Raw genomic sequence first — 26,416 nt, forward strand, 5'->3', positions numbered from 1 at the left:
TAGTGATATTACAGGAGACTATGATTAAAGTACTTTACTGTGAAAACAATTAATTTATGTAAAATATAAGGGTATCATTATTTTATATGTTGCAGTACATTTGATTCTAATATTATATACTGTGGAAAAAAGATGGTAAAATACAGTGATCTATCACTCAGCCGACCTCTGAGAAGCAACAGGCTGGTATATTTATTTATCAACCTTGACGATAAAAATGTACAGCGCCCCTAAAGGAACATCTAGTGGTCCGAGTGTCCACCCTGAGATCGGTAGGTTGTGAGTTCAAACCCCGGCCGAGTCATACCAAAGACTATAAAAATGGGACCCATTACCTCCCTGCTGGGCACTCAGCATCAAGTGTTGGAATTGGGGGTTAAATCACCAAAAATGATTCCCGGGCGTGGCCACCACTGCTCCCCTCACCTCCCAGGAGGTGATCAAGGGTGATGGGTCAAATGCAGTGAATAATTTTGCCACACCTAGTGTGTGTGACATTCATTGGTACTTTAACTTTTTAACTTAACATAGATGTTTTGCGAGATCTCGCAAAAGGTTTTTTTCCTATGTCAGTGAACCGGAAGTAAAACAGACACAGCGATGGAGGAGCGGGAGCCTACTCATCATCTGTGCTCTGTTGTGGGGCCATAATATGATTTGACGTCTTTATATGTTAGGCCAATACTAAAATAGAAATCAATAAACTTCTCCCACGGGTGATAGGTAGGCTCCTCCATCGTGTTGTCTGTTTCACTTCCGGTTCACCATCGCTGTGTCTGTTTTACTACCGGTTCACTGACATAGGAAAAAAACCTTTTGCGAAATCTCGCAAAACGTTTTTTTCCCTCCATGTCCCTTGGGGCTCCGTAAAAATGAATCCAATATACATAAGTTAGCTAGGGGGGGAAAACAAATATTTACCATATCTAAGTGTGTGTATGTGTGTATTCACCAGCACGGAGGGTTTCATTGTAGTGGGTTCATGTAAATCATTCATGATTATTAAATTGCATAGCCTTGTTTGCACATTGTGTAAATACATCCATATAGTCCAGGCTGCTGGCACAGTTCATTGAAACCTATGTCTGCCTTTGTGAATCAAGTAAACATCCCATTAAAAAAGGCTTTTAACCAATGTGTTATCTCAATAGGGACAAACCTGGTGTCACATTGCGACATGGCTGTGCAACTGTCACTCCCTTTTGCTTTGAAACCGCCTTTGACTGAGCTCAGGTTTCACACATTTGTCCAGGACCGTTCAGTCCCATGTGGTCTTATTATCTCCACCCCAAACCTCTACCATCCCACTGGCTTGTGGCAACACAATAAGTCTCTCCCAAGGACCTTCAAATGGAAGGCAGGTGAAGGGGTGGGGTGGGGGTTCACTCCCTCAGGCTAGGTGTGTGTGTGTTTGTGTTTGTGTTGTTGCATTTCTACCCTTTTTGAGACACCAACAAGGAAAAGTACCTTCCATATGAGGACAGGTGAACAAGTTAGGACATAAATCATGGTCCCAATATGGAAAACCATTGCATCTAATAGAGAATGTCTCTATTGTGAATGTGAAATCTATCAAAATGAGGGTGGTCCCAAAATGGAAGGATTTTTCAAATTGACTGTGTGTCGGTTTTAAAAGTGCTCCCCCTCTGGTCAACATATGAAATAACAAGTGTGTGTAAGAAATTGAAATACACCCCCTATGGCCAAAATTATTTAAAAAAAATTTTTAAAAATGTATATAGAGACATACTGTAATAACTTGAAGTAAATATTGAAGATTAAAAACCAATTACAAACAAAAAAATTCAAATTCAAATAAATTAACTAAAAGCAGTTTTCTTCTCACAATGTGTCAACTTTTTTCTCATAAAATTGGGAACAATTTCAATCAATCAATCAAAGTTTATTTATATAGCCCTAAATCACAAATTTCTCATATTCTTTCTGTTTCTGAAATATTGCAATATTTTCTAGTAAAATTATTACTTTATGTAAAATTATTACTTTTTAATGCGAAATGGTGACATTTGTCATATAAAATTCACACTTGTATCACAATATTGCCAATTTTGTTCTTGTTCTTGTAAAATAGCGAAATTTTTTTGAGTAAAATTATGACTTTTGTCATAATTTTACCATGTAAAATTCAGATTATTATTATAATATTGCCAAAATGTTTACGTTTTCTCATAAAATTGTGACTTTTGTCGAGTAAAATTATGACTCTTTTAATAAAATTGTCAAAATTGAAAACTTTTCTAGTAAAATTGCAACTGTTATTGAGTAAAATTGCAAATTTTATCATAATGTTGCACAAATGTTCATTTTTTTCGTGTAAACTTTGGACTTGCGTTTAGTAAAATTATGACTTTTATTACATTACCGCCAAAATTCGAAGTTTTTCTTGTGAAATTGTGACCTTGTTTCTTGTGAAATTCCAACTCAAATTTTCACAACAATCTTTTTTATATTTGCATAGTAAGTATATATTATTAATGTTGTAAATACACATCTTTATATCTAGAAAGGCTGGTCTAAAGAGTTAGGCATTTTTCTGAGGTCTCAAGAAGGTAACAAATACAAGATTGTGTGTGTGTGTGTGTGTGTGAGTGTGTGTGTGTGTGTGTGTTTGTGTTGCTCCCCATCACTGTCTCTATATTATCTTATTTGTGCCTGCTGCCTCTGTATCTCATCTTGAGGTGTTGCAGCCTGGGGCAAAAGGTTGTGTGTTCACAAGTGAAGGGCAGCATACACAATGAAAGATAACACTACAGAGTGAAAAAATGAAAGGAGGAAAAAAACATGGCATGTGTCCAAGACTGATAATTAAACAGCCCCTGTAGCCTAATAATTTTAGGCAACTCTATGATGGATTGGTCTGTTTGCACATAAATTGAGAATACAAGTGTGTGTGTGTGTGTGTGTGTGTGTGTGTGTGTGTGTGTGTGTGTGTGTGTGTGTGTGTGTGTGTGTGTGTGTGTGTGTGTGTGCAGCCAGGTCCAAAAGCATGGTGATGGGCGAGGTGACACGGGGCTCCTGCCAGCCGGCTTCGCCCAGCCTCCAGGAGGGGGCGCTGAAGGCTGGCTGGCTGAAGAAGCAGCGCAGCATCATGAAGAACTGGCAGCTGAGGTGGTTCGTGCTGCGGGCAGATCAACTATTTTTCTACAAAGATGAGGAGGAAACCAAACCACAGGTAAAATAATAATACAAATCAAGTTGTTACTCTTTTTTTTTTAATAGAAAAAAAATGTTGGATAAAATGATATGGGATAAAATTTAAGACCAATTATATACACATATACAGTAGTTTAAATCAATAAACGGCGGAGGGATATTTCCTCGCACTCACGCAGGGAATGCCTCACGCTCTAAAGATCGTCTTGCCGTTTCTCGAGTGCCTATACTTTCATTTTTTCCCCGTATTATAAATGATTGTGTTTCTTTTTTTACCCAGCAAAAAATCCAGATTATTGGAGAAAGTCCACTCATAAATAGTTGGCAACCTCTGACTAAAGTGTAAGTGGGTGTAGGGTTGCTAATCGTCCCTTGATAAAACGGAATCGTCCCGTATTTCAAAGCAAAAGTACGCGTTCCGTATTAAGCTGTCAAGGGATGCACTCTTTCCTATTTTTTATTACCATAAAACTTTAAAATGGTCTGTCAAATAGCAATAGATTCTTTCAAACACCAATAACTTCACTCGTCTGCTTCAGGCTAAGCCAGGGGTCCGCAACCCAAAATGTTGAAAGAGCCATATTGGACCAAAAATACAAAATAAAAAATCTGTCTGGAGCCGCAAAAAATTTAAAGCTTTATATAAGTGTTATAATGAAGGCAACACATGACGTAAGTGTCTGTATTAGCTATATTAGACTATTATCAAAATGGCTATGTGTCGCAGGCTGATGCAAATCTTCGTTGACAGAAATGTTGAAATGTAATATTTATTCTACACATTTTACAACATTGGAAAACATTAGTAAAACAGAGGCTTCTCAGAGGGTGTGATAACTCCTGGAAATGAGTGGCTTAAAATGGCCAAAGGTAAAGATGTGTGTGTTTAAGTTGAAGGAAACGGAAACTACAAATTAAATCAGCTCAAATATACCTAAAATACGAAGCATAATGATGTAATATGTACATACAGCTAGCATAAATATCATGTTAGCATTGATTAGCTTGCAGTCATGCAGTGACCAAATATGCCTGATTATCACTCCACACAAGTCAATAACATCAACAAAGCTCACCTTTGTGGATTCACGCACAGCATAAAACATTTGATGGACAAATAGAGACAAAGAAAGAGTGCCATAAAACACGTCTTTCTGTGGCAGCATTAAGGAAAGTTGTACATGTAAACAAACTACGGTGCGTTCAAGGACTTCCGAAATCAGGACAAAATAACATGTGCCAAATACTCTCATTAGTGAAGCATGTTTAATGTGGGCAGTGGGATTTCTAACAATTAGGAAGGTTTGTGTTATGTTTGTCCTCCTACAGAAACCATATTAAAAAATATAATATTTTTTCCTCATCGTTTTCCATTTTCATACATTTTTTATTAAGCTCCAGAGAGCCACTAGGGCGGCGCTAAAGAGCCATTTGTTTCTCGAAAGCCGCACGTTGCCGACCCCTGGGCTAACCAAATGGATGCCGCATGACTGATCGCTCACCTGTCAAACTTGTTGCTGTTCGACTTTTTTGGCATTTGTTCGTTCTGCCTCGGCTGCTGTCACTTCTGTTGTGTCCTTTGTATCCTTTGTGGCTAAAAGCTGTATTGCGGTTTGATATTATTTTGTTGTGACGTTTGTATTTGTTGCGGCTTTTGCAATCGTGCTGTGGCTGCAAATTGCTGTGTTGTAATTTATGTTATTGCCTTGTCGTATTTGCATTTGTTATGACCTTTCTCAGCCACCGTAGCTACCCGACATTCTTGTTTTGCAGACTGCACTTAAAGACTTGCCACAGGTGTGACTGTAATGGACGTAAGGCATGTCTTAAACGGAAGTGAAGCTGGAGAGACAATAACTAACATGGAAATCATAAATAAATTAATACTGCTGAAAATAAGTTACGGATAGGGTTTTAGGTAGGATTAGGGTTGTATATAATCAGCTGAAAAAGCAATACATTCAACAACCGAAATAATAACCAATGGTGTGTTGCATTAGCCATCTTGGCTCAAGGCACAAATCAGGTGTCCACTTTCATGTTGTCACCATCACTGAGGCCATGTCTTTAAAACAGGGTTCACTTCCGTCGTCGTCACCCTTGTGAGTACAACTTAGAGTGGGCGCGACTTAGAGTATATGTCTGCGGACGCAGCTTGGCCCGTTTTGACTGATGGCGATGACTTGAATAACGTTCAACATCCTTATCATTAAAAGTGTTAAACTTCATACAAAGTCTGCCATTCATGAATCCAACCTTTTCCTTTTTTTGTTATCGATAAAATCGATTGATTCCCTTAAAAAACAATGTTGGATTGATACCTAATTTCTGGAAAGCAAACTTGCCGAGCACAGATTGATGTAGTTAAATCTAAAGAATATAAATCGATATATAAGCGGTAGAAAATGGATGGATGGATGGATGGATATCGGTTAATTGTTACACTCTTCCTGTATTTAGATCGATCTACAATTTTCTTTGTGTATTTTTTTTGTTAGATTTTTCTTTTGTGATTGTCATAAGTGATAAAATTGAAATGACCGCCGTAATATGGGTTACTGCGTAGTAAATTATGGCTCATCAAACTCTTTAGTGCCAACAGCAAATTGCTCCATTAGTACATCCACCTTTAAATATTTGCAGGGAAAATACCTGATTCTGTTTCCTTCATTTTTCGTGACATCTTTTGTGTCGGTGCGATGACTCATTTTTAACGTCTTTAATAACCACTCAGAAGTAATGGAGTGGGTGTGCCACTGGCCTGACCCTTGGTCATATTAGAAGGCATGGCAGATTAGCTGAATAGGCTTACATTGCTCTAACAAGAGGGGATGATGTAATCCAACAAAAAAGACAGCTGGAGCATCTTCATCAAGCACACGCACACACGCCATTTTAAACACAATAATCTTCACTGAGCCTTCCTGCCTGAAATCTTGACACTTTTATTGATTTCAGTCTCATTCTGGATGACTGCTTTTCATTTAATGTAGACCATCTGACATCACTGTCTTTTCACACACACACACACATCCGCATGAAATGACGTCTTCCACACTTTGCAGTCCCTATTCTGCAGGGACTGAGATTACTGAGACGTGGACAGACTGCCTTTAATCAAAGCTTGCCAATACTCACCCGAGCTGTATTGATTTGCAACCTCTGATGCATTCAGGTCTTACGCACACACACACAGGCACACGCGACTAAATGGGCATATGCACATATACTCAGGGAAATGAACACTTACACGTATACGCACAACCTCCCCCTCTTGTGACAGGATGTGCGAGAAAGTGTCATCCTGACGTTCAATTTTCTCTCTCATCTTCTAATCGATGCGATATTTGAAACTGGGAGTGGTGCTTGGGGGAGGAGGCGGCGGCTTATTGCAGCAACAGATAAGTCCACTTGGCAATGACATTAAAGACTACTTTTATAAACTGAGAAAATGGAGACTTAAATGATTATTCACTACTGTGGTTTATGTAAATTTTTTTCCCAAACTCAATGTATTACACCTTAAACTTGTCTCATTATTTGTATGATCTTTGATATTTCGATATTGTCCAACTCTTAATTACCGATATCAACCGATATCGATATATACAGTCGTGGAATTAACACACTATTAGGCCTAATTTGAACAACCGGGTATGGTGAAGATAAGGTCCTTTTTTTTTTTTTAAATTAATAAAATAAGATAAATAAATAAAAAACATTTTCTTGAATAAAAAAGAAAGTAAAACAATATAAAAACAGTTACATAGAAACTAGTAATTAATGAAAATGAGTAAAATTAACTGTTAAAGGTTAGTACTATTAGTGGACCAGCAGCACGCACAATCATGTGTGCTTACGGACTGTATCCCTTGCAGACTGTATTGATATATATTGATATATAATGTAGGAACCAGAATATTAATAACAGAAAGAAACAACCCTTTTGTGTGAATGAGTGTAAATGGGGGCGGGAGGTTTTTTGGGTTGGTGCACTAATTGTAAGTGTATCTTGTGTTTTTTATGTTGATTTAATAAAAAAATTAAAAAACCCAAAAAAAACGATAGATAATAAAAAAAACGATAACAATAATTTCCGATATTACATTTTAAAGCATCGGCCGATAATATCGGACATCTCTACAATCAACATATTCTTGTCGAAAGCTGCCACACACTAACCAGAACAATATGCAACTAAAAAATTCCCGCATAAATTTTGATGGGCCTGCTATCTGGGCTCTGGACCTCTGGCCGGGGGTCGCCGGAAGCCGTCATACTTATTAGATGGTGCTGAGTGTCTGAATCCGTGAGTTTTAGGTGTAACTGTACAAAATGAGTTACAGTGCTAGCCTAAAATGTTAGCATGCAGACATTAAAATGCTAACACTTAGCAAATGTGCTAACGATGGCATTCTAACAGATAGCATGTCTCACATGTCAATTAATACGGCCAGAAGGTCTATGGCTTTGGAAATAGAGAAAAAAGTGTAAAAGTAGATGAAAAAGTTGGCATGTTTAGGTAAGATAGTTAGTATGGTATCATTTGCTAAAAGTTAACAAGTGTCACATACCAAGTAATATGACATTGGGGTAAACGGTAGCAAAACTAGCTCAAAATGTTAGCACGCTAATGTTAGCATGCTAGCAAGCTAACGTGGCCATAATAATAGTTAGCTTGTGTCAAATACCAAGTTATATGACTCTAAAGTGTAGGGCTGGAGAATTACAGGAAAAAAAAAAAAAAGAGTACAAATAGCTAAAAAAAAGTCAGTATTTTAAGGTTAGCATGCTAACACAAGCATGCTAGCAGTTAACAAGTGTCACATACCAAGTCATATGACTGTAAGGTAGACGGTTGCAAAATTAGCTCAAAAAGCTAGTACTTTAATGTTAGCATGCTAACGTAAACAAGCATACAGTTAGCATGTTTCAAATACTACGGTATATGACTGTAAAGCTGCGGGATTAGAGAAAAAAGTGTAAAGTTTGGGGGGGGAAAGTTAGCACTTAATAGTTAGCGTGTGAACACGCTAACGTTAGCACACTAACAGTTAACAGCTGTCACATACCAAGTTATATGACTCTAAGGTAAACGGTTGCAAAATTAGCTCAAAAAGCTAGCACTTTAATGCTAGTATGCTAGCATGCAAACATAAACACGCTAACGTTAGCATGTGTCACATATCAAATGATCTGACTGTAAGGTGTATAGCTGTGTAATTAGAGGAAAAAAACGTAACGATAGTAAAAAAGTTAGCACCATAATGTTAGCGTGCTAGCACGCTAAATTCATTGATTTTGACGCAGAAAACTGCTAGAATGATGAGTGAAGGAAGTCATGTTACTTTTAGACTGTTCATCAACATATTCTTGTCTCAAGTTGCCACACACTAGAACAATATGCAATGATATAACATCAAGAATATGTGGGTTTAAATATGTAACAGCCATGTTTGCTTACACCCTCCCTAGCCGCTAGTCGTAGCCTCATCGTAGTCCACTCGTGTTGTACTGGAGGTCCTTCAGCCATTTTACACTGTCACCATTAAAACCTTTTTCAGATACTGTACAGTAATACAACTCAAGTGGTGTTTGTTATTAGCACACTGACTGCATCGGCTGCACTGTTTCCTATAACTACATTTGGGGCAGCATAGCCAAGTTGGTAGAGCGGCCGTGCCAGCAACTTGAGAGTTCCAGGTTCAATCCCCTCTTCCACCATCCTCGTCACTACCATTGTGTCCTTGGGCAAGACACTTTACCCGCCTGCTCCCAGTGCCACCCACACTGGTTTAAATGTTATTAGATATTGGGTTTCACTATGTAAAGCACTTTGAGTCACTAGAGAAGAGCCTATCTCTTATTTTATTTATTTATTTAAAAACAGACATCATTTTGTATTACATTATTGTTTCTTTTGTTAATATCAGAGTCCGTTCTGCAAAAAGTTTATCCCTAGAAGCACACAGCTTATGGACAGGGACCCACAGTTAAAATATACATCATCATGTAATATACAAAATACAGTACAATAAATTTCAAAATCTACCCACCTAATACCCATTTACAATTTAATTTATAAATAAAAAAAGGACTCTTTAAATCCACCAAATCAGTCTCAACATCCTATTTTTCAAATTTGATTAAAAGGTTGCATCTTGAAGATCTGCGATAATCTCATTATACATACAGAGGTCAAAACCAGAAATATGCGACTAATGTGAATTCCTCAACCATAAGGGGTGTGCTGAATGTACTAAGCATAACGTCGCAATAAATTTAGCTTAAAACGCTTTTTAAAAATGTTTAAAGAATGTGATTATTTTATAGAGCTATCAATCTAATTCCAGATCACCGGGCCTCTACAGGCTATACTAAAGCTTGTACATTTTAGATGACGATTTCTCCCTCTTAATAAAGGTTTACTTCTAGTAGTATATCTATGAGAAGTAGTGGTCACTGGAATGAGCTGGCAGAGTCTAGAATTAAATCCATATACTACGTTATACATAATACAAGCACTGTGGAATCTGTTGCACACTGTAAGCTTCAGAAGATTGTACCATTAACACATATGACTTTCTTCTGAAGAATCCTCAGTTTTTTAAGATAACTGGGATATGTGTTACACTATACAACATTGCAATAGTTTATATGTGCTTCAAGTAGAGTCCGATACAGAATTAGGAGAAGAAAGTGCCTCAATTTTGAGAGTTGACCGACATATTTAGATAATTTATTCATAAAATATTCAATATGGCTTTTGAAATGTATAAATCCTTCTACCGCAGGGGTCACCAACCAACGCAGTGCCCGCGGGCACCAGGTAGCCCGTAAGGACCAGATGAGTAGCCCGCTGGCCTGTTCTAAAAATAGCTGAAATAGCAGCACTTACCAGTGAGCTGCCTCTATTTTTTAAATTGTATTTATTTACTAGCAAGCTGGTCTCGCTTCGCCCGACATTTTTAATTCTAAGAGAGACAAAACTCAAATAGAATTTGAAAATCCAAGAAAATATTTTAAAGCCTCGGTCTTCACTTGTTTAAATAAATTCATTAATTTTTTAAACTTTGCTTCTTATAACTTTCAGAAAGACAATTTTAGAGAAAAAAATACAACCTTAAAAATGATTTTAGGATTTTTAAACACATATACCTTTTTACCTTTTAAATTCCTTCCTCTTCTTTCCTGACAATTTAAATCAATGTTCAAGTAAATTTATTTTTTTTATTGTAAAGAATAATAAATACATTTTAATTTAATTCTTCATTTTAGCTTCTGTTTTTTCGACGAAGAATATTTGTGAAATATTTCTTCAAACTTATTATGATTAAAATTTTTAAAAATTATTCTGGAAAATCTGTAGAATCAAATTTAAATCGTATTTCAAAGTCTTTTGAATTTATTTTAAAAATTTTGTTCTGGAAAATCTAGAAGAAATAATGTTTTGTCTTTGTTAGAAATATAGCTTGGTCCAATTTGTTATATATTCTAACAAAGTGTAGATTGGATTTTAACCTATTTAAAACATGTCATCAAAATTCTAAAATGAATCTTAATCAGTAAAAATTACTAATGTTCCATAAATTATTTTTTTAATTTTTTCAAAAAGATTCGAATTAGCTAGTTTTTTCAGTTGAATTTTGAATTTTAAAGAGTCGAAATTGAAGATAAACTATGTTTCAAAATTTAATTGTCATTTTTTTCGTGTTTTCTACTCTTTTAAACTGTTCAATTAAGTGTAAATATCATTAATTATTAATAATAACATAGAGTTAAAGGTAAATTGAGCAAATTGGCTATTTCTGGCAATTTATTTAAGTGTGTATCAAACTGGTAGCCCTTCGCATTAATCAGTACCCAAGAAGTAGCTCTTGGTTTCAAAAAGTTTGGTGACCCTTGTTCTACCATATATATACACCAAGGAATTTAGTGCTCTCAACTCTCTCTAATGCTTTACCACTTATTTTAATCAGTATCCTATTGAAGTTTTTACGGCTTCTTTTTGAACCAAATATAATAAAGTTTGTTTTATTTACTGTATATTTAAGGATAATTTATTACATTTGAACCAATTATCTACTTTAACTAATTCACTATTGACAATAGCTTGAAGGCTTTCAGGATTTTTGTGTGACATGAATACATGTTTGTCATCAGCAAAAATTACTTTGTGAAGAATAATTGATGAGTTCACAAAGTCATGTATGTATAATATAATATAAGGCTTGACAATTCTAATTCAATTTAAAGATGCAGGAGAGATTTTTCTTTTTTCAGTCATTAAAACTTCGATGTCGATTGGATGTGGATTCATTGTGCAGCCCTAGTGTAATGTCTGTGTGTAGCAATAGGCTGTTTACTTTAGCACACTGTAAAAATGATGCTGGTGACACACTGCAAAAAGTCAGTGTTCAAAAACAAGAATTTTTTTTACAAAAATTAAGGGTATTTTATTTGAACTAAGCAAAATTATCTGCCAATAGAACAAGAACATTCGGCCTGTCAAGACTTTCCAAAACAAGTAAAATTAGCTAACCTCAATGAACCCAAAAAATACCTTAGAATAAGTATATTCTCACTAATAACAAGTGCACTTTTCTTGGTAGAAAAAAAAACAGACCTTTTTGCTCAATATGTTGAAAAATATTCTTAAATTAAGTAAATGCTAGTACCCTTATCTTGACATAATGATATGCGCTCGGCATCATGATTTTTTTTTTCATGCTTGAAGTAAGAAATTATTACTTTAAAAAAGTAGTTTTATACTTGTGAGTGTTAATGACACAGCTTTGCAACAGTTGATATTGTAGTTTCAAGCATGTTTTACTCAATATAGGTCATAAATGTCTTACTAAGATAATTTAGAATCAAAACCCTTAAAACAATAAAACACTCTATAACATAAAATCTGCTTAGTGAGAAGAATTATCTTATCAGACAGAAAGTAAGCAAATATCACCCTTATTTGACATATTTAATCTTACTTAGATTTCAGTTTTTGCAGTGCAGAAAAAAGTGGGAATTCGTCTTGGGCCCCCCCGATTGGTTTTCACGAAAGATGATGATGGACATTTATGGGGAAAACCTGATTAAGATGGGTGAGTCGACATCAGTTTATGGCAAGTGCATCTGGTGTCATGGCAACTGAACTCTGTATGGGGGTTTATTAGACAAGCCATGTTTTAAGTAAGCCTATATAAAACTGCAGCCAAGGCAGATTTCAGGCAAATCTGAACACATGTAAAAGTAATTGGCGAGTAAGTTACCAAATACAATACTTTCATTACATTATACTTTTGATACATTAACCAATAACCATCTGACTGCATGATTTGTGTCCTCAGATTACATGTTGCCCTTTGTTAATCATTCATCCCCCGCTGCCTGTGTTGCTCTGAGCACATGGCACCCTCGGGAGCCCCCCCCCCGCCCTCCGATCCCCTGATTCCCTGTGCTCCAGCTCCCGCCTCTTCCATTTGTTGCCACGGCTACTAATGTTGTTGGCGGCCCGGCCCACAGGCTGAGGCGATTTGGCAGACTCGGGTGCCTGTTTGATGGAGGATGCCAGTCAGCAGATTAACATGGCCGACCTACAGGCGCTGGCATCTTTTCACAGCTCACTTGGTCTTAGTTTTTGGAGCTAAATGGGTATTGATCTGGATAATGTTTTCTTTATTTATTTATTTTTTCATCCTGTCCAGCTACTCAGGCAAATCATATAGATGATGTAGATGCCCATATCGGCTGTACAAATGTACTTTACAAAAGTGAAGTGTGGGATACTTCTCTTGTTGCCTTATTTGTATTTGACTTTATTAAATGGATTTATATTATTATTTGATGCAGCCGGGCCGGAGCAGGAGGGGATAGAAAGAGAAAAAAAGGAAGACAGAGGGGCAAATTGTGGGGACAAGAGGGGGATAAGACAGAGAAAACAACAACAGCAAACACAACAATAACAATAACAACAACAACCACAACAGAACAACATCAGCAAATAGGATATGTCCAAATATGATAGTAAAAGTGATAGCAAAGAAGCAGATAGTGAAATAAATAATACAGAAATGACAATGAGCAGTATTACACAACAAATGGAGCAATACAAATACCAATAGAAATAGCACTATTGATAATGAATAATAACTAGAGATGTCCGATAATATCGGACTGCCGATGTTATCGGCCGATAAATGCTTTAAAATGTAATATCGGAAATTATCGGTATCGGTTTCAAAAAGTAAAATGTATGACTTTTTAAAACGCCTCTGTATGGAGTGGTACACGGATGTAAGGAGAAGTACAGAGTGCCAATAAACCTTAAAGGCACTGCCTTTGCTTGCCGGCCAAATCACATAATATCTACGGCTTTTCAGACACACAAGTGAATGCAAGGCATACTTGGTCAACAGCCATACCGGTCACACTGAGGGTGGCCGTATAAACAACTTTAACACTGTTACAAATATGCGCCACACTGTGAACCCACACCAAACAAGATTGACAAACACATTTCGGGAGAACATCCGCACCGTAACACAACATAAACACAACAGAACAAATACCCAGAACCCCTTGCAGCACTAACTCTTCCGGGACGCTAATATACACAAAACCCCGCCCACCTCAACCTCATGCTGTCTCAGGGAGAGCATGTCCCAAATTCCAAGCTGCTGTTTTGAGGCATGTTAAAAAAAATAATGCACTTTGTGACTTCAATAATAAATATGTCAGTGCCATGTTGCCATTTTTTTCCATAACTTGAGTTGATTTATTTTGGAAAACCTTGTTACATTGTTTAATGCATCCAGCAGGGCATCACAACAAAATTCTGCATAATAATGTGTTCATTCCACGACTGTATATATCGGTATCGGTTGATATCGGAATCGGTAATCAAGAGTTGGACAATATCGGAATATCGGATATCGGCAAAAAGGCCATTATCAGACATCTCTAATAATAACAGTAATTACCTCTATTATCAACAATACAACTGTTCAAATGCAACAATACATATATGTAATGATAACATGAAATACAAAAGAAAGCGGATAAATGGAGGGGAAGAAAGAGAAGCCAACTATATTAACCTTGTAGATTGTTATAGTAACAATAGATTAAGCTTTGTCAGTGGATAATGTTTTTTAATAATGTGTGTGGGTTCTTGATGTGCACAAACTACAAGCAATATAACATATAGTAAGATCAAAACACTTCTCCTATAAGTGAAGAAAAACAGATCACAAGTTGATTTTGTTGAAGTGGGCTCCGTCTGTTTTTCAGGGCTGTATACCACTGCAGGGATGCCAGGTGAATGAACTTACGGCAAACCCAGATGAACCAGGAAGACACCTTTTTGAGATTGTTCCAGGTAAGTTGACCTGCGCTTCTGCTTTTCTGGATGTGAAACAGCAGAGGGCATTGTTTCCCAGAGTTCAGGTAGTGTGTCATGGTGATCTCCACCAGCGGCAACACATTCTACCCATGCATCCACCATGCAACACAAATGATTTTAAAACTTCTTGTTTGATTCAGCAATTGCATTTTGACTCCAGATCAGTGCATTATTGTGAATCAGTGTGTGAGGAGTCAAACCATGTAACTTCTTCCAGCTCACTGTGCCACCCTGTCGTCCTGGGAGTGTTTGCTCGTTTGTTGTGTTTAGAGAGGCCAACCAACTTGTGTTGGTCTGTGGGTTTTGTTTATGGCTCGTCAACATTGCAAAAGGCTGCGAACTCCAATGATCCTCTCTCTACCAGCGTAGAAGGGTGAGCAGGAAAGGAATGATGCAAGTGCACAAATCCAGAATATAACTTTGTTATATTGTCCTGTTGATCCAAGAACAGTTGCCCCAGACAACCATGACACATTGAATTTGGCAGTCAAATAAGCCCACTATTTTATTAAATTATAGAGTTCTAAATCTAAATTATTTTCAAAACTAATTACACTAGTACCTCAACATACGAGCTTAATTAGTTCTGTGATGGAGCTCTTGACTCAAAACCCTTGTATCTTAAATCAATATCTCCCACTGAAGCAAAATTAAATCAGTGCTTGTACAACAGTACAATTTTAACATGCAACATGCCTTTTAAAAAAAGAAAAACTAACCTTGAGATAAGAAATAGTGTATAAAAACAGTACAATATAATATAGTACAAACAACTACGGTGGTTCTATGAAGTATTGTAATAATAATGTACAGCATTTAAAGGCCTACTGAAACCCACTACTACCGACCACGCAGTCTTATACTTTATATATCAATGATGAAATCTTAACATTGCAACACATGCCAATTTTACATTCCCCGGGGAACTTCCGGTTGAAAACGTCTATGTATGATGACGTTTGCGCGTGACGTCAATGGTTGAAACGGAAGTATTCGGACACATTGTATCACAATACAAACAGCTCTGTTTTCATCGAAAAATTCCACAGTATTCTGGACATCTGTGTTGGTGAATCTTTTGCAATTTGTTTAATGAACAATGGAGACAGCAAAGAAGAAAGCTGTAGGTGGGATCGGTGTATTAGCGGCTGGCTGCAGCAACACAACCAGGAGGACTTTGAGTTGGATAGCAGACGCGCTATCCGACGCTAGCCGCCGACTGCATCGATGATCGGGTGAAGTCCTTCGTCGCGCCGTCGATCGCTGGAACGCAGGTGAGCACGGGTGTTGATGAGCAGATGAGGGCTGGCGTAGGTGGAACGCTAATGTTTTTATCATAGCTCTGACGAGGTCCCGTAGCTGTTAGCTTCAATGGCGTCGTCAGCAACAGCGTTGCTAGGCTTCGACAGGCAGCACAGCATTAACCGTGTAGTTACAGGTCCAGTGTTTGGTTCGGTGTCTCCTGATAGTAGTATTGTTGATCTTCTGTCTATCCTTCCAGTCAGGGGCTTATTTCTTTTGTTTCTATCTGCATTTAAGCACGGTGCTATCTTGTTAGCTCCGTAGCTAAAGTGCTTCACCGATGTATTGTCGTGGAGATAAAAGTCACTGTGAATGTCCATTTCGCGTTCTCGACTCTCATTTTCAAGAAGATATAGTATCCGAGGTGGTTTAAAATACCAATCCGTGATCCACAATAGAAAAAGGAGAAAGTGTGGAATCCAATGAGCCCTTTTACCTAAGTTACGGTCAGAGCGAAAAAAGATACGTCCTGCACTGCACTCTAGTCCGTCACTCTCACGTTCCTCATCCACAAATCTTTCATCCTGGCTCAAATTAATGGGGTAATCGTCGCTTTCTCGGTCCGAATCGCTCTCGCTGCTGGTGTAAACAATGGGGAAATGTGAGGAGCCCTTCAACCTGCGACGTCACGCTACTTCCGGTACAGGCAAGGCTTTTTTTATCAGCGACCACAACTTTATCGTCGATGTTCTATACTAAATCCTTTCAGCAAAAATATGGCAATATCGCGAAATGATCAAGTATGACACATAGAATGGATCTGATATCCCAGTTTAACTAAAAAAAATTCATTTCAGTAGGCCTTTAACTTGGAGAGTGGACTTCTTCAGAACCTCCTTCCAGCTGCTTCGTCGTCAAACACACTATCAGCAGCATTTCCATGTTTTTGTCGATAAATGTCAGCCGTTTGGATCTTATTTTAACATTTTTGGCTGGTGTTAGACTCGTTCTGCTTCAGTATGGTGCAGACTAGCAGTGATACACTCAATCATACTTAGTCATGTTTTTGATGATTTCATTCTTTAATTCAACAAAAATCACTAACTACTTCTCAGCACTGTTCTGCACACTCTCTTTCAAAAACTAAGGTATGCCCATCTCTAGCTATAAGCTAATGCAAAGTGAGATCATATGTTTAGGCGCGTCTTACGGGGTTCACTGTGACATTTTCTACGTCAACTAATGGTGGGAATCCTTGTAACTCAAATTTTTGCTTGCAACTTAAAGCATAACAATTAGCTGAGATACCTCTGTTAAAGATTTGGTGTTGTATGGCAGTCAGTTTAAGACAACGCATTGAGCCTAAAGTGTTTGGATTAATAAGTCATTTGTGACAAAAGTTATAAAATAGAGTTTGTTTCAGTACCACACCGCCAGCTGTGACCAATTTAAAATGTTTCCAAAAATGTTATGTCAGGATCATAGTTTCCATATTTCAAGCTTTGGACAATGAAATAACTTTTAACGGCCTCATTTAAAACAGATGTAACTTTGTCAAGGTTTAGATATTACATCATTTTAAGTTGCAAATCATATACCAAATACTGCACATCAACTGGAATGATGGCAAAACATCAGATATACCGGTCTTTGATTTGCGATTTGACAACGATATGAATGAGTAATGACTCACAAGTGTGTGTGCTAATGCGTGTGTTGCAGTTGTGTGTTTGTTTGTACATGCATCATTAATACAGTGGGTATGTGGTGGTGAAACACTAGGTGTAATTTTTCAACACCTCACAATTGGTATTCATGTAAAATAGTCTTGTGAACCCGAAGCAAAGATACCACAGCCTTTACTGACCCACAATGATGACCTAATTATTAGTATATGTTTGGGTTATCCTGGACCAGGGGTTCTCAAACTTTTTTCTCCAAGTACCACCTCAGAAAAATGAGCAAAATTAAAATACAGTAACGTAGTAGCCCTAAGTATTCATTAAAAACAAGGCAGAGGTTTTACTTAACAAACATATTTAATATTTTTTGCCACTGTAACTTTATAAGCACTGACAATTAGGGATGTAACGGTTACAGATTTTGACTGTACGATTATAGTCTGGGTAATAATCACGGTTTCACGATTTATCACAATTATTATGCATTTATTAATTTAATAACAAACAAATTATAAAATCACATTCCAGATGTTGATGTTGTTTATTATTGTTGGAAATAATAGCAATCAAATAACATTACAATACCAGCACAAACTAATACGTGTAAAAAAAAAAAATTATTAATAATAAATAAAATATTAATGTGAGACTAAGATTGATTTTGTTAATCCCCAAGAGAAATTGTTAATCATGTAAGTATAAAGTCACGTGTTATTCATTTTTTAGAATATATTTTATGCCGTGTTAGTACCAGAAATGCGTACAATTAAATCCAATGGCATTGTGCTGTTATTCTACAAGTTCCTGATGTTATGTTAGTGTTTTACACTTGCTATATTAACTTGTAATAGTTTATTGAACACAGACAGAAAGAAGCAATGTGACGTTAAAGGGTCAGTGAATGAAGCCCTTGACAGTTTACACTGAACTGATACAACGGTAATTTACTGATTGTGACACATTTATATTTAACTCCCTACCAACTCAATACTTCACGAAGTAACTTACCATTTACATAATTGAACTCAGTTATGTTCTACCTTTACTTTGGTGTGTAAAGCTTGGTGGTGATCCTGCATATGTTGCACCATATTAGACGAATTAGACCCTTTAGCCGCAACGTTCTTTTGGCAAGTTCTACAAGTGGGTGAGTCATTGTCTTACATGACTTTTTGGTCATTTTTTAGTTACCCGTCTTGCCGTTGGGCAAGACACTTCACCCACCTGCTCCCAGTGCCACCCACACTGGTTTAAATGTAACTTAGATAATGGGTTTCACTATGTAAAGCTCTTTGAGTCACTAGAGAAAAGTGCCATATAAATATAATTCACTTCACTTATGTATCTGCTAAAATGTAAAAAGTTGTGTTTCTCAAATAATACCGTATCTCATAGCATTAGGAACATAATATTTATTTATTTTAAACTCTGAAATATATTGAGGTAATGGCGTGAAAAACAATATAGCCAAGCTGATTCAACGGAAAAAACAGAACAAAATCACACAAAGTAGACAATAATGGTGTTTCAAAACATAAAAAAGTGAAATAAGTAAAATGTAATTATTTATTGTTTTGGTTGTGTATATTTAAGGGTACCCCACCTCCCCCTTAGCAGGGACAGAACCTATTTTATTGATTTTGGTTGTGATTTATTCAAGTGCAACATTTTGCTTACAGACCGTGTATTTTATTTACATTGTTTTATTTAACTTGGTATTTAAAAGTCTACATTTAAGTTACAATGTTAAAATATACGAGAAATACAAGTGTGTTCTCCCCGTGACTGCGTAGGTTCCTTCCGGGTACTCCGGCTTCCTCCCACCGCCAAAAACATGCACCTGGGCATAGGTTGATTGGCAACACTAACATTGGCCCTAGTGTGTGAATGTGAGTGTGAATGTTGTCTGTCTATCTGTGTTGGCCCTGTGATGAGGTGGCGACTTGTCCAGGGTGTACCCCGACTTCCGCCCGAATGCAGCTGAGATAGGCTCCAGCAGCCCCCGTGACCCCAAAAGGGACAAGCGGTAGAAAATGGATGGATGGATGGATACAAGTGAAATGCATTTGAAAGTGTATACTTTCAAACCATTATTATTTACCATTATTATGTCATTACATCAGTGGTTAATATGGTCTCAAAAAAAGGTCTCAAAAAAATAAATAATGGCAACAATATCGTTTATCTGCAATAATTTGTAGGTCAATATATCATAGAGCAACATTTGTTATCGGCCCAGGCCTATTCGGAATTGCACTGTTCACACTCACTATGTTTCCATTTACTAAATTAGTCTGATTTTCAAATAGTAAGTTTTTTTGTCTTTTCACCCCTACATGTGAAGTTCAAGTGTCCATGCACTCTCTGTAATGTGACATGTGGTACACAGGGGGGCGCTTATGTCCTTTTAGTGTAGATAAATGTATTGCTTTTAGGTTGACCTATGACATCACGCTAGCCTCTGTGGTTCCTTACAAGTTACCAGTCTAGGAGCTCAGTGGTATGTTGCTACATATTACAAATATTACGTCTCTAACCCCGGCCGAGTCATACCAAACACTATAAAAATGGGACCCATTACCTCCCTGCTTGGCACTCAGCATCAAGGGTTGGAATTGGGGGTTAAATCACCAAAAATGATTCCCGGGCGCGGCACCACTGCTGCTCACTGCTCCTCTAACCTTCCAGGGGGTGATCAAGGGTGATGGGTCAAATGCACAGAATAATTTCGCCACACCTAGTGTGTGTATGTGTGTGTGACAATCATTGGTTTTTTAACTTTAACTTAATGGCTATGCTGATGTTAAATAGCAGACAGCTTATATTGTGCTACAAACATGACGCTACTACCAAGAATATATCTGAGCAGATGCAGCTCCGAAGCAAAGAGAGTTTTTTCGAATACATTTACGGACGGATAATCATGTAAACACAACTTTTGAATATCTCGGAGTTCATTCATAAGTAGGGATGATGTTTGATAAGAAATTATCGAGTTCGAGCCTATTATCGAATCCTCTTATCGAACCGATTTTCTTATAGAGTCCAGATAGGTTGTTGTGTATGGAAAAACACACAATATTTGGTTTAACAAAAGCTCACTTTTATTATATAAGAAAAAAATTTAATCTGATAAATAAATAAATATTGACTGTTACCCCCCTAAAAAAATAAAATAAAATAAATAAATATTGACTGTTACCCCCCTAAAAAAATAAAATAAAATAAATAAATATTGACTGTTGTTACCCAAAGTATTTGAAGTGGGATTTTTCAGAAAAACAAATATATACAGTAACACAAAAACAACCTGTCTCTGTGATCACTATAGGTGTATAAATAATAATATAGTGTTGAATAAAATCAGTCCCTTGGGCACAAAACTGAAAATAATACAGCTCTCCAAAAAGTGCACTTCTGCTGCTATTTGACATAACTGTTTGTTATGATGCTTTGACATTTTTGCACTTTATTTCTTTATTGAAAGAAAATTCTATGAAGAGAAAAGTTGTTTGCAAATGTGGTTACAATGCTAAAAAATTAAAAGTTAAAGCTAAAAAAAGAAATACACTTTATTGAGTTAACATTATGTCTTTATAGGGGAAAAGATGTGATGTTGTGAGCTAGGGAATATAACAACTACACTACCCAGCATGCAACGGGAGTGACGAGCATGGGCGGTAGCCCCGAAAAGTGTTGTTGCATGTCACCACCCGGCAGCTAAGAATGAGGTTATGAGCACGCTGTGAAAGTAAACGTCAAGAACTCAGCCAACACGCTTCGTCTGCATTATTTATAATTAGACAGACAACAGATATACAGTGTGATTTTGTTTTGTTTACAAGGAAAGAAAAACAAAAGTTAAAAAAGGGAGATCATGTCATACATATATATATATGTTGTATATATATGTATGTGCTGCGGTTGCCTTAAGAATGTTGCGACAGCTGCCGTAAAGGAGGTGCGTTGCTTGCCTGGTTGCTATGTTTCCGGTTGGTGGTAAAAGTGTTCGTCATGTGTTTGTACCCTGCTCAAATCTCTCAGTAAAGTTATTCATTGGATTATACCTTTTGTTTTGAACTTTATTACACCTTGGAGCGCTTTTTCCGGTCCGATGTCACACGGAGCATTTCTGGTCGGGACGGGATTCGTTCCCAGGGATTCGAATAAAGAACCAACTCTTTGTCTTTACTATAGTGGTCTCGATAACGGGTACTGGTTCTCAAAAAGGGATTCGAGTCCGAGGACTTGGTTCTTTTCTTATCGAACAACCAGGAAAACCGGTTTCGAGTATCATCCCCATCCATAAGACTGCGTGAAGAGGTTTGTGTACGCTTTTTTTATTTGCCTTGTAATATACAGTATATACCTGCTTCATTATCTTCCATCTCATTCGTATTATGTTCGGGAGTCCGAATTAAGACAGCATTCTCAATTTCCTTAGCTACCTCCCTTAATAAATTCCAGTTTCTTTTTTTCGACCAAACTGTATATATGTTCAAATGAATAAAAAACAACCAATCAATCAAACCATCGATGCACTTTAAAATGTTCTGTTCTTTTCATCTGTGAAGCAAATAAACAGTCTACTCTTCATGACAATTGTTGCCTACGTTATTTTTTAACGGTATCTGCTTTCAAGTTGTATCCTGCGCGTTAAGACTGACGCAGATCTGGTTTCCAATCGCATAATCCAGGTGTGTTAGTCCGACTTTTTGAAAACCGAACACAATCCGTGTTTCCATGGGTTGTAGAATGCTTATTTAGAGCCGAACTATTTGAGAAATCGGACCAATTTAGTGCATGGACACATACTGACATGAAAAAAATCAGATAAAGATCGCATATTGGCAAAAAAAATCGGAATTGACCTGCAGTGTGAACAAGACCATAGACATACTGTAAATGCCCTCACCTCAGGTAATTTAAAGAATGCCGTTTGCATGATATCTTCATCAAACACTTCCAAATATTGAGTAGTAGAAGAAACCGACATTGCAGACAGTATCTCACATAGCTTGATTGACATTGTCTGTTTTCTTTAGTGTGCATACAAGTTTGTTTGGCAAAGATTGGAGGACAACCCATGGCACAGTTAGGGCACACACACAGACGGAAGGAAGGAGAGAGAGAGGGAGAGTCTTGTCACACTCCTCCTCAGGGATTTACTTCTCCCCAGGGGGGCTGAGGGAAGGAACCTGCTGCCCACACTGCTCAATGAGAGAGGCAGGAAGAAACAGGGCAATGAAAGGACAGCATACATGGGTGTAGAAGTGGGACTCGTTTGACGGGATCCTGTTGGCGTTGGCACCGAGCATGCCTCCCTGGCAGCGTCGGTGCTACCTGGGTACTGATCTGCTTCCAAGTGGAGACGGCGCTCCATGTTGCAAGGTTTAAGGCAGAGCCAGTACCAGCTGCAGCCTGAACCGCTCACTTAGACATGGGGCCGGTCTGCTGTAAACCGGACAGACCGAAGAAGCAACATCTCCAAGGTAACAAGAAACAGATGCTGGAAGCTTTTAACTCGAGAAGTAAGCGCCAAGTCAGGCTTTCAGTTTATGTAAACTAACACACAGCTTTGTCACTTTGTATAGAGGCACTAGCTCCTGTTCTTGGCTGCCTTATCCAGATTGCATGGTTTCCACAATGTTACTGCATACCGTGCAGTAACTGGTTACTGGGTTTTTCCTGATAGTCTCTTATTGATGAGCAAAGTGCTGCGATGTTGAAGAAAAGTGAACACAGCCAGGTGCATTTAAAGAGAGACACGTTTGAGTTCTTCCCTCAGGGCATTCTAAGACAGAGTGTATATACAACATGGCCGAGGGTCTTTGTCCTCTGTCACACAGCAGAAATATTGTCAAGAATGTGTTGTGTCTACAACAGTGTTTTTCAACCTTTTTGGAGCCAAGGCACATTTTTCTTCATTGAAAAAATGTGGAGGCACACCACCAGCAGAAAACATTAAAAATGTTAGTTGATATTGACAGTAAAAAGTCATTGTTGCAATTGTTGGATATGAATTCAAACCATAACCCACCATGCATCACTATAGCTCTTGTCTCAAAGTAAGTGTCACGACCTGTCACATCACGTGTGTAGTGTCTTGCGCTCCTATTTTGGTAGCTTTTCCTGTTTTGTTAGTATTTTCCTGTAGCAGTTTCATGTCTTCCTTTGAGCGCTATACTCCGCACCTGCTTTGTTTTAGCAATCAAGACTATTTCAGTTTTGCAGACGCTATCCTTCTTTGTGTGGAAATTGTTGATTGTCATGTCATGTACGGATGTACTTTGTGGACGCCGTCTGCTCCACGCGCTGTAAGTCTTTGCGGTCGTCCAGCATTCTGTTTTTGTTTACTTTGTAGCAAGTTCAGTTTTAGTTTCGTTTTCCATAGCCATCCCTACGCTTTAATGCCTTTTTTAGGGACACTCACCTTTTGTTTATTTTTGGTTTAAGCATTAGATACAACGTTTACAAAGCAACTAGCTACCAGATTCCACCTACTGATATTGAGGAGAATAAAATAGTTACTCTGCAGAGCGCTAGACAGTACCGACACTCAACAACGGCACATTATTTGCGGATTATAATTACTGGTTTGCAAAAAATATTTTTAACCCAAATAGGTGAAACTACATAATCTCCCACGGCACACCAGACTGTATCTCACGGCACAGTGCTTGAAAAACACTGGTCTACAACATGCTATGCTTGATGTAAATGAGGTTAGGGTGTTCATATATCAACAGATTAGTTGTCACTATGGTCATGGTGTTTGTTTATTTTGAACACGCATACAATTAGAATATGATTCATCACGTTTCCAGTTGACCATTACAGCATGAAAAAGAGTAGGAAGAAGCAGACTTTATTTAACACTACCCATTTTTGTTTCATAGGAGTTTGTAACATTTGCTTGCACCTAATCTCCAACACAACAGTGAATAAATAAATAAATGAGTAAGTACATAAATGAATAGAAAAATTAGTAAATAAATTCATATTATTTACATAAACAATGAATAAAGTTCTCATAATTAAATAGTTATGTTTTGATTCACATAATGGAGGAATAAGATTCTCATTTTCAAAGGGGTTCAAAATATTCATCATGATTCTTCTTCCTCCTTCTTTGTAAACCCTTTGAGTTTGAACAGTGTCTTAAATTGGATCATATTAGTACATTGTTGATTTATTTGCTTAATCCATTCCATGATTTCATTCCACATACTGATATGCTAAAGGTCTGAGCGTGATTTGATTTTTCTCCAAGGTTATATTTCTCCTCTTTTGTTGAGAAGAATTGTTGTACATTCTTGGATAGCAGGTTGTAGTTTGCTTTGTAAATAATTTTAGCTATTCACACTTTCAATACCATTGTCGTCTATTTGTATTTGTGTTTGACTTTCTCTTCTACTGTTAGCATTTTTTTTGTTTTTGTTTTACTGACATTCAAAAATAGTCTGTTTTTATCAACCCATCACTTTGATTTGTTAATTTCTTCTGTTATTATTTGTGATAGTTTCTGTGTGTTCTCTCCTCAACAGAACAGTCATGTCATCTGCAAAAAGTATCAACTTGAAGTCCTTTGCAACTTTACAAATGTTGTTTGTATAAAAATGTAACAATGTTGGTCCCAGTATTGATCCCTGGGGTACACCGCAACATACTGCATATTTGGCGCTGTCGACATGTGTTCACCTAGCTTCACGTATTTCTTCCTGTTGGTTAAGTAGCTTCTAATCCAGGATTCTGATGCCACACTGTTCTAATTTGTTAATTAAGATATTTTGATTAATTATGTCAAATGCTTTTGTTAGATCCATAAACACTGCAGCTGCACACTGTTTACCATTTATTGCTTTGGTAATCTCTCCCATTATTTCCATTAAAGCCGTCGATATTGAGATGTTGGTTCTGTATCCGTGTTGGCTATCTGCGAGTGTTCCACTATTATTTATAAATGTGTCCAATTTTTTAAATACATTTAAAACTGAAGAAGTAAGGAAACAACATGTCTATAATTTGTAAACTGGTGTTTGTCTGTAGTCTTATAAATCAGTACAATTTTTGCTGTTTTTCACTAAGAATTTTGTTGTTTCATGCATTGTAGAAACTTTGTGTTAATTGATTCGACTCAAATGATGTAAACCACTGCTTGGTTTGGTAGATGAATCATCGCCGCATACATGGTTAGAAATGACAAAAACAAACAGACATTGCTATACCTTGTTGATGTGTCTTAAATAGGGTTTGGCATCAATGGGAACCTGGTCTTACATTTCGATTCTCCCAGAATAGTCCACATTTTTAAACATCGATTCCTATTTTCGATGCTCACTCTGCAGACCAGAAAAATTAAGAAGCTACCGCAATCGCAGCCCACAGTTAACTGTACCTCCATACATCGTGTGGAGCCCCTCCTCTAAGTCAATAATTCTCCATTGCGGAAAATAAACGGCAGTTCTTATGTTTTATTATTACTGGAAGACTGAAGGACGAGGACAAATATGATAGACACAAGCTTATGACTAAGCTAGTAGGTAAACTAGATTGAAACAACACAAGAAATAAGTGCTTAGTAAAGTTTACAAAGTGTAGCTGGGAGAGTGTCACGGAAGTAAGTAAGCAGTTATTAACTTAACAGCAAATAAATAAGTAGATTAATAACAGTAAGAAAAGGAATAATACAATAACGGTTGTGCTGCTTCGATGCTGTTTAGCGACAACTCTCAGGCACACATGTAAGGGGAAGGCAGAATGATCCATAAATTGACAGTGTTGATACCAAGGGCAGTATCATAATATGAGTAATACTAGAGTGAATAGATCATATTTTTATTTTCTTCTTTTCGATTTAATGTTAAGATTTTTCGACCTCGCCTCTTAAAAGAAATAAATCAAGAATCGTTAA

General features: G+C 37.2%; 1 protein-coding gene across 1 annotated transcript in view; it reads left to right on the forward strand.

Annotated features, from left to right (window-relative positions):
- Positions 1-26,416, forward strand: part of si:dkey-191m6.4 (rho GTPase-activating protein 22) — a 69,489-nt gene that overhangs the window by 14,017 nt on the left and 29,056 nt on the right. The window contains exons 2-3 of the mRNA XM_062056125.1: positions 2,994-3,193; positions 14,467-14,554. Of these exons, the coding sequence (XP_061912109.1) occupies positions 2,994-3,193; positions 14,467-14,554 (288 nt within the window). The remainder of the gene's footprint in view (positions 1-2,993; positions 3,194-14,466; positions 14,555-26,416) is intronic.

The sequence above is a fragment of the Entelurus aequoreus genome, linkage group LG08 (genome assembly GCF_033978785.1).
Source record: "Entelurus aequoreus isolate RoL-2023_Sb linkage group LG08, RoL_Eaeq_v1.1, whole genome shotgun sequence".
NCBI lineage: Eukaryota > Metazoa > Chordata > Actinopteri > Syngnathiformes > Syngnathidae > Entelurus > Entelurus aequoreus.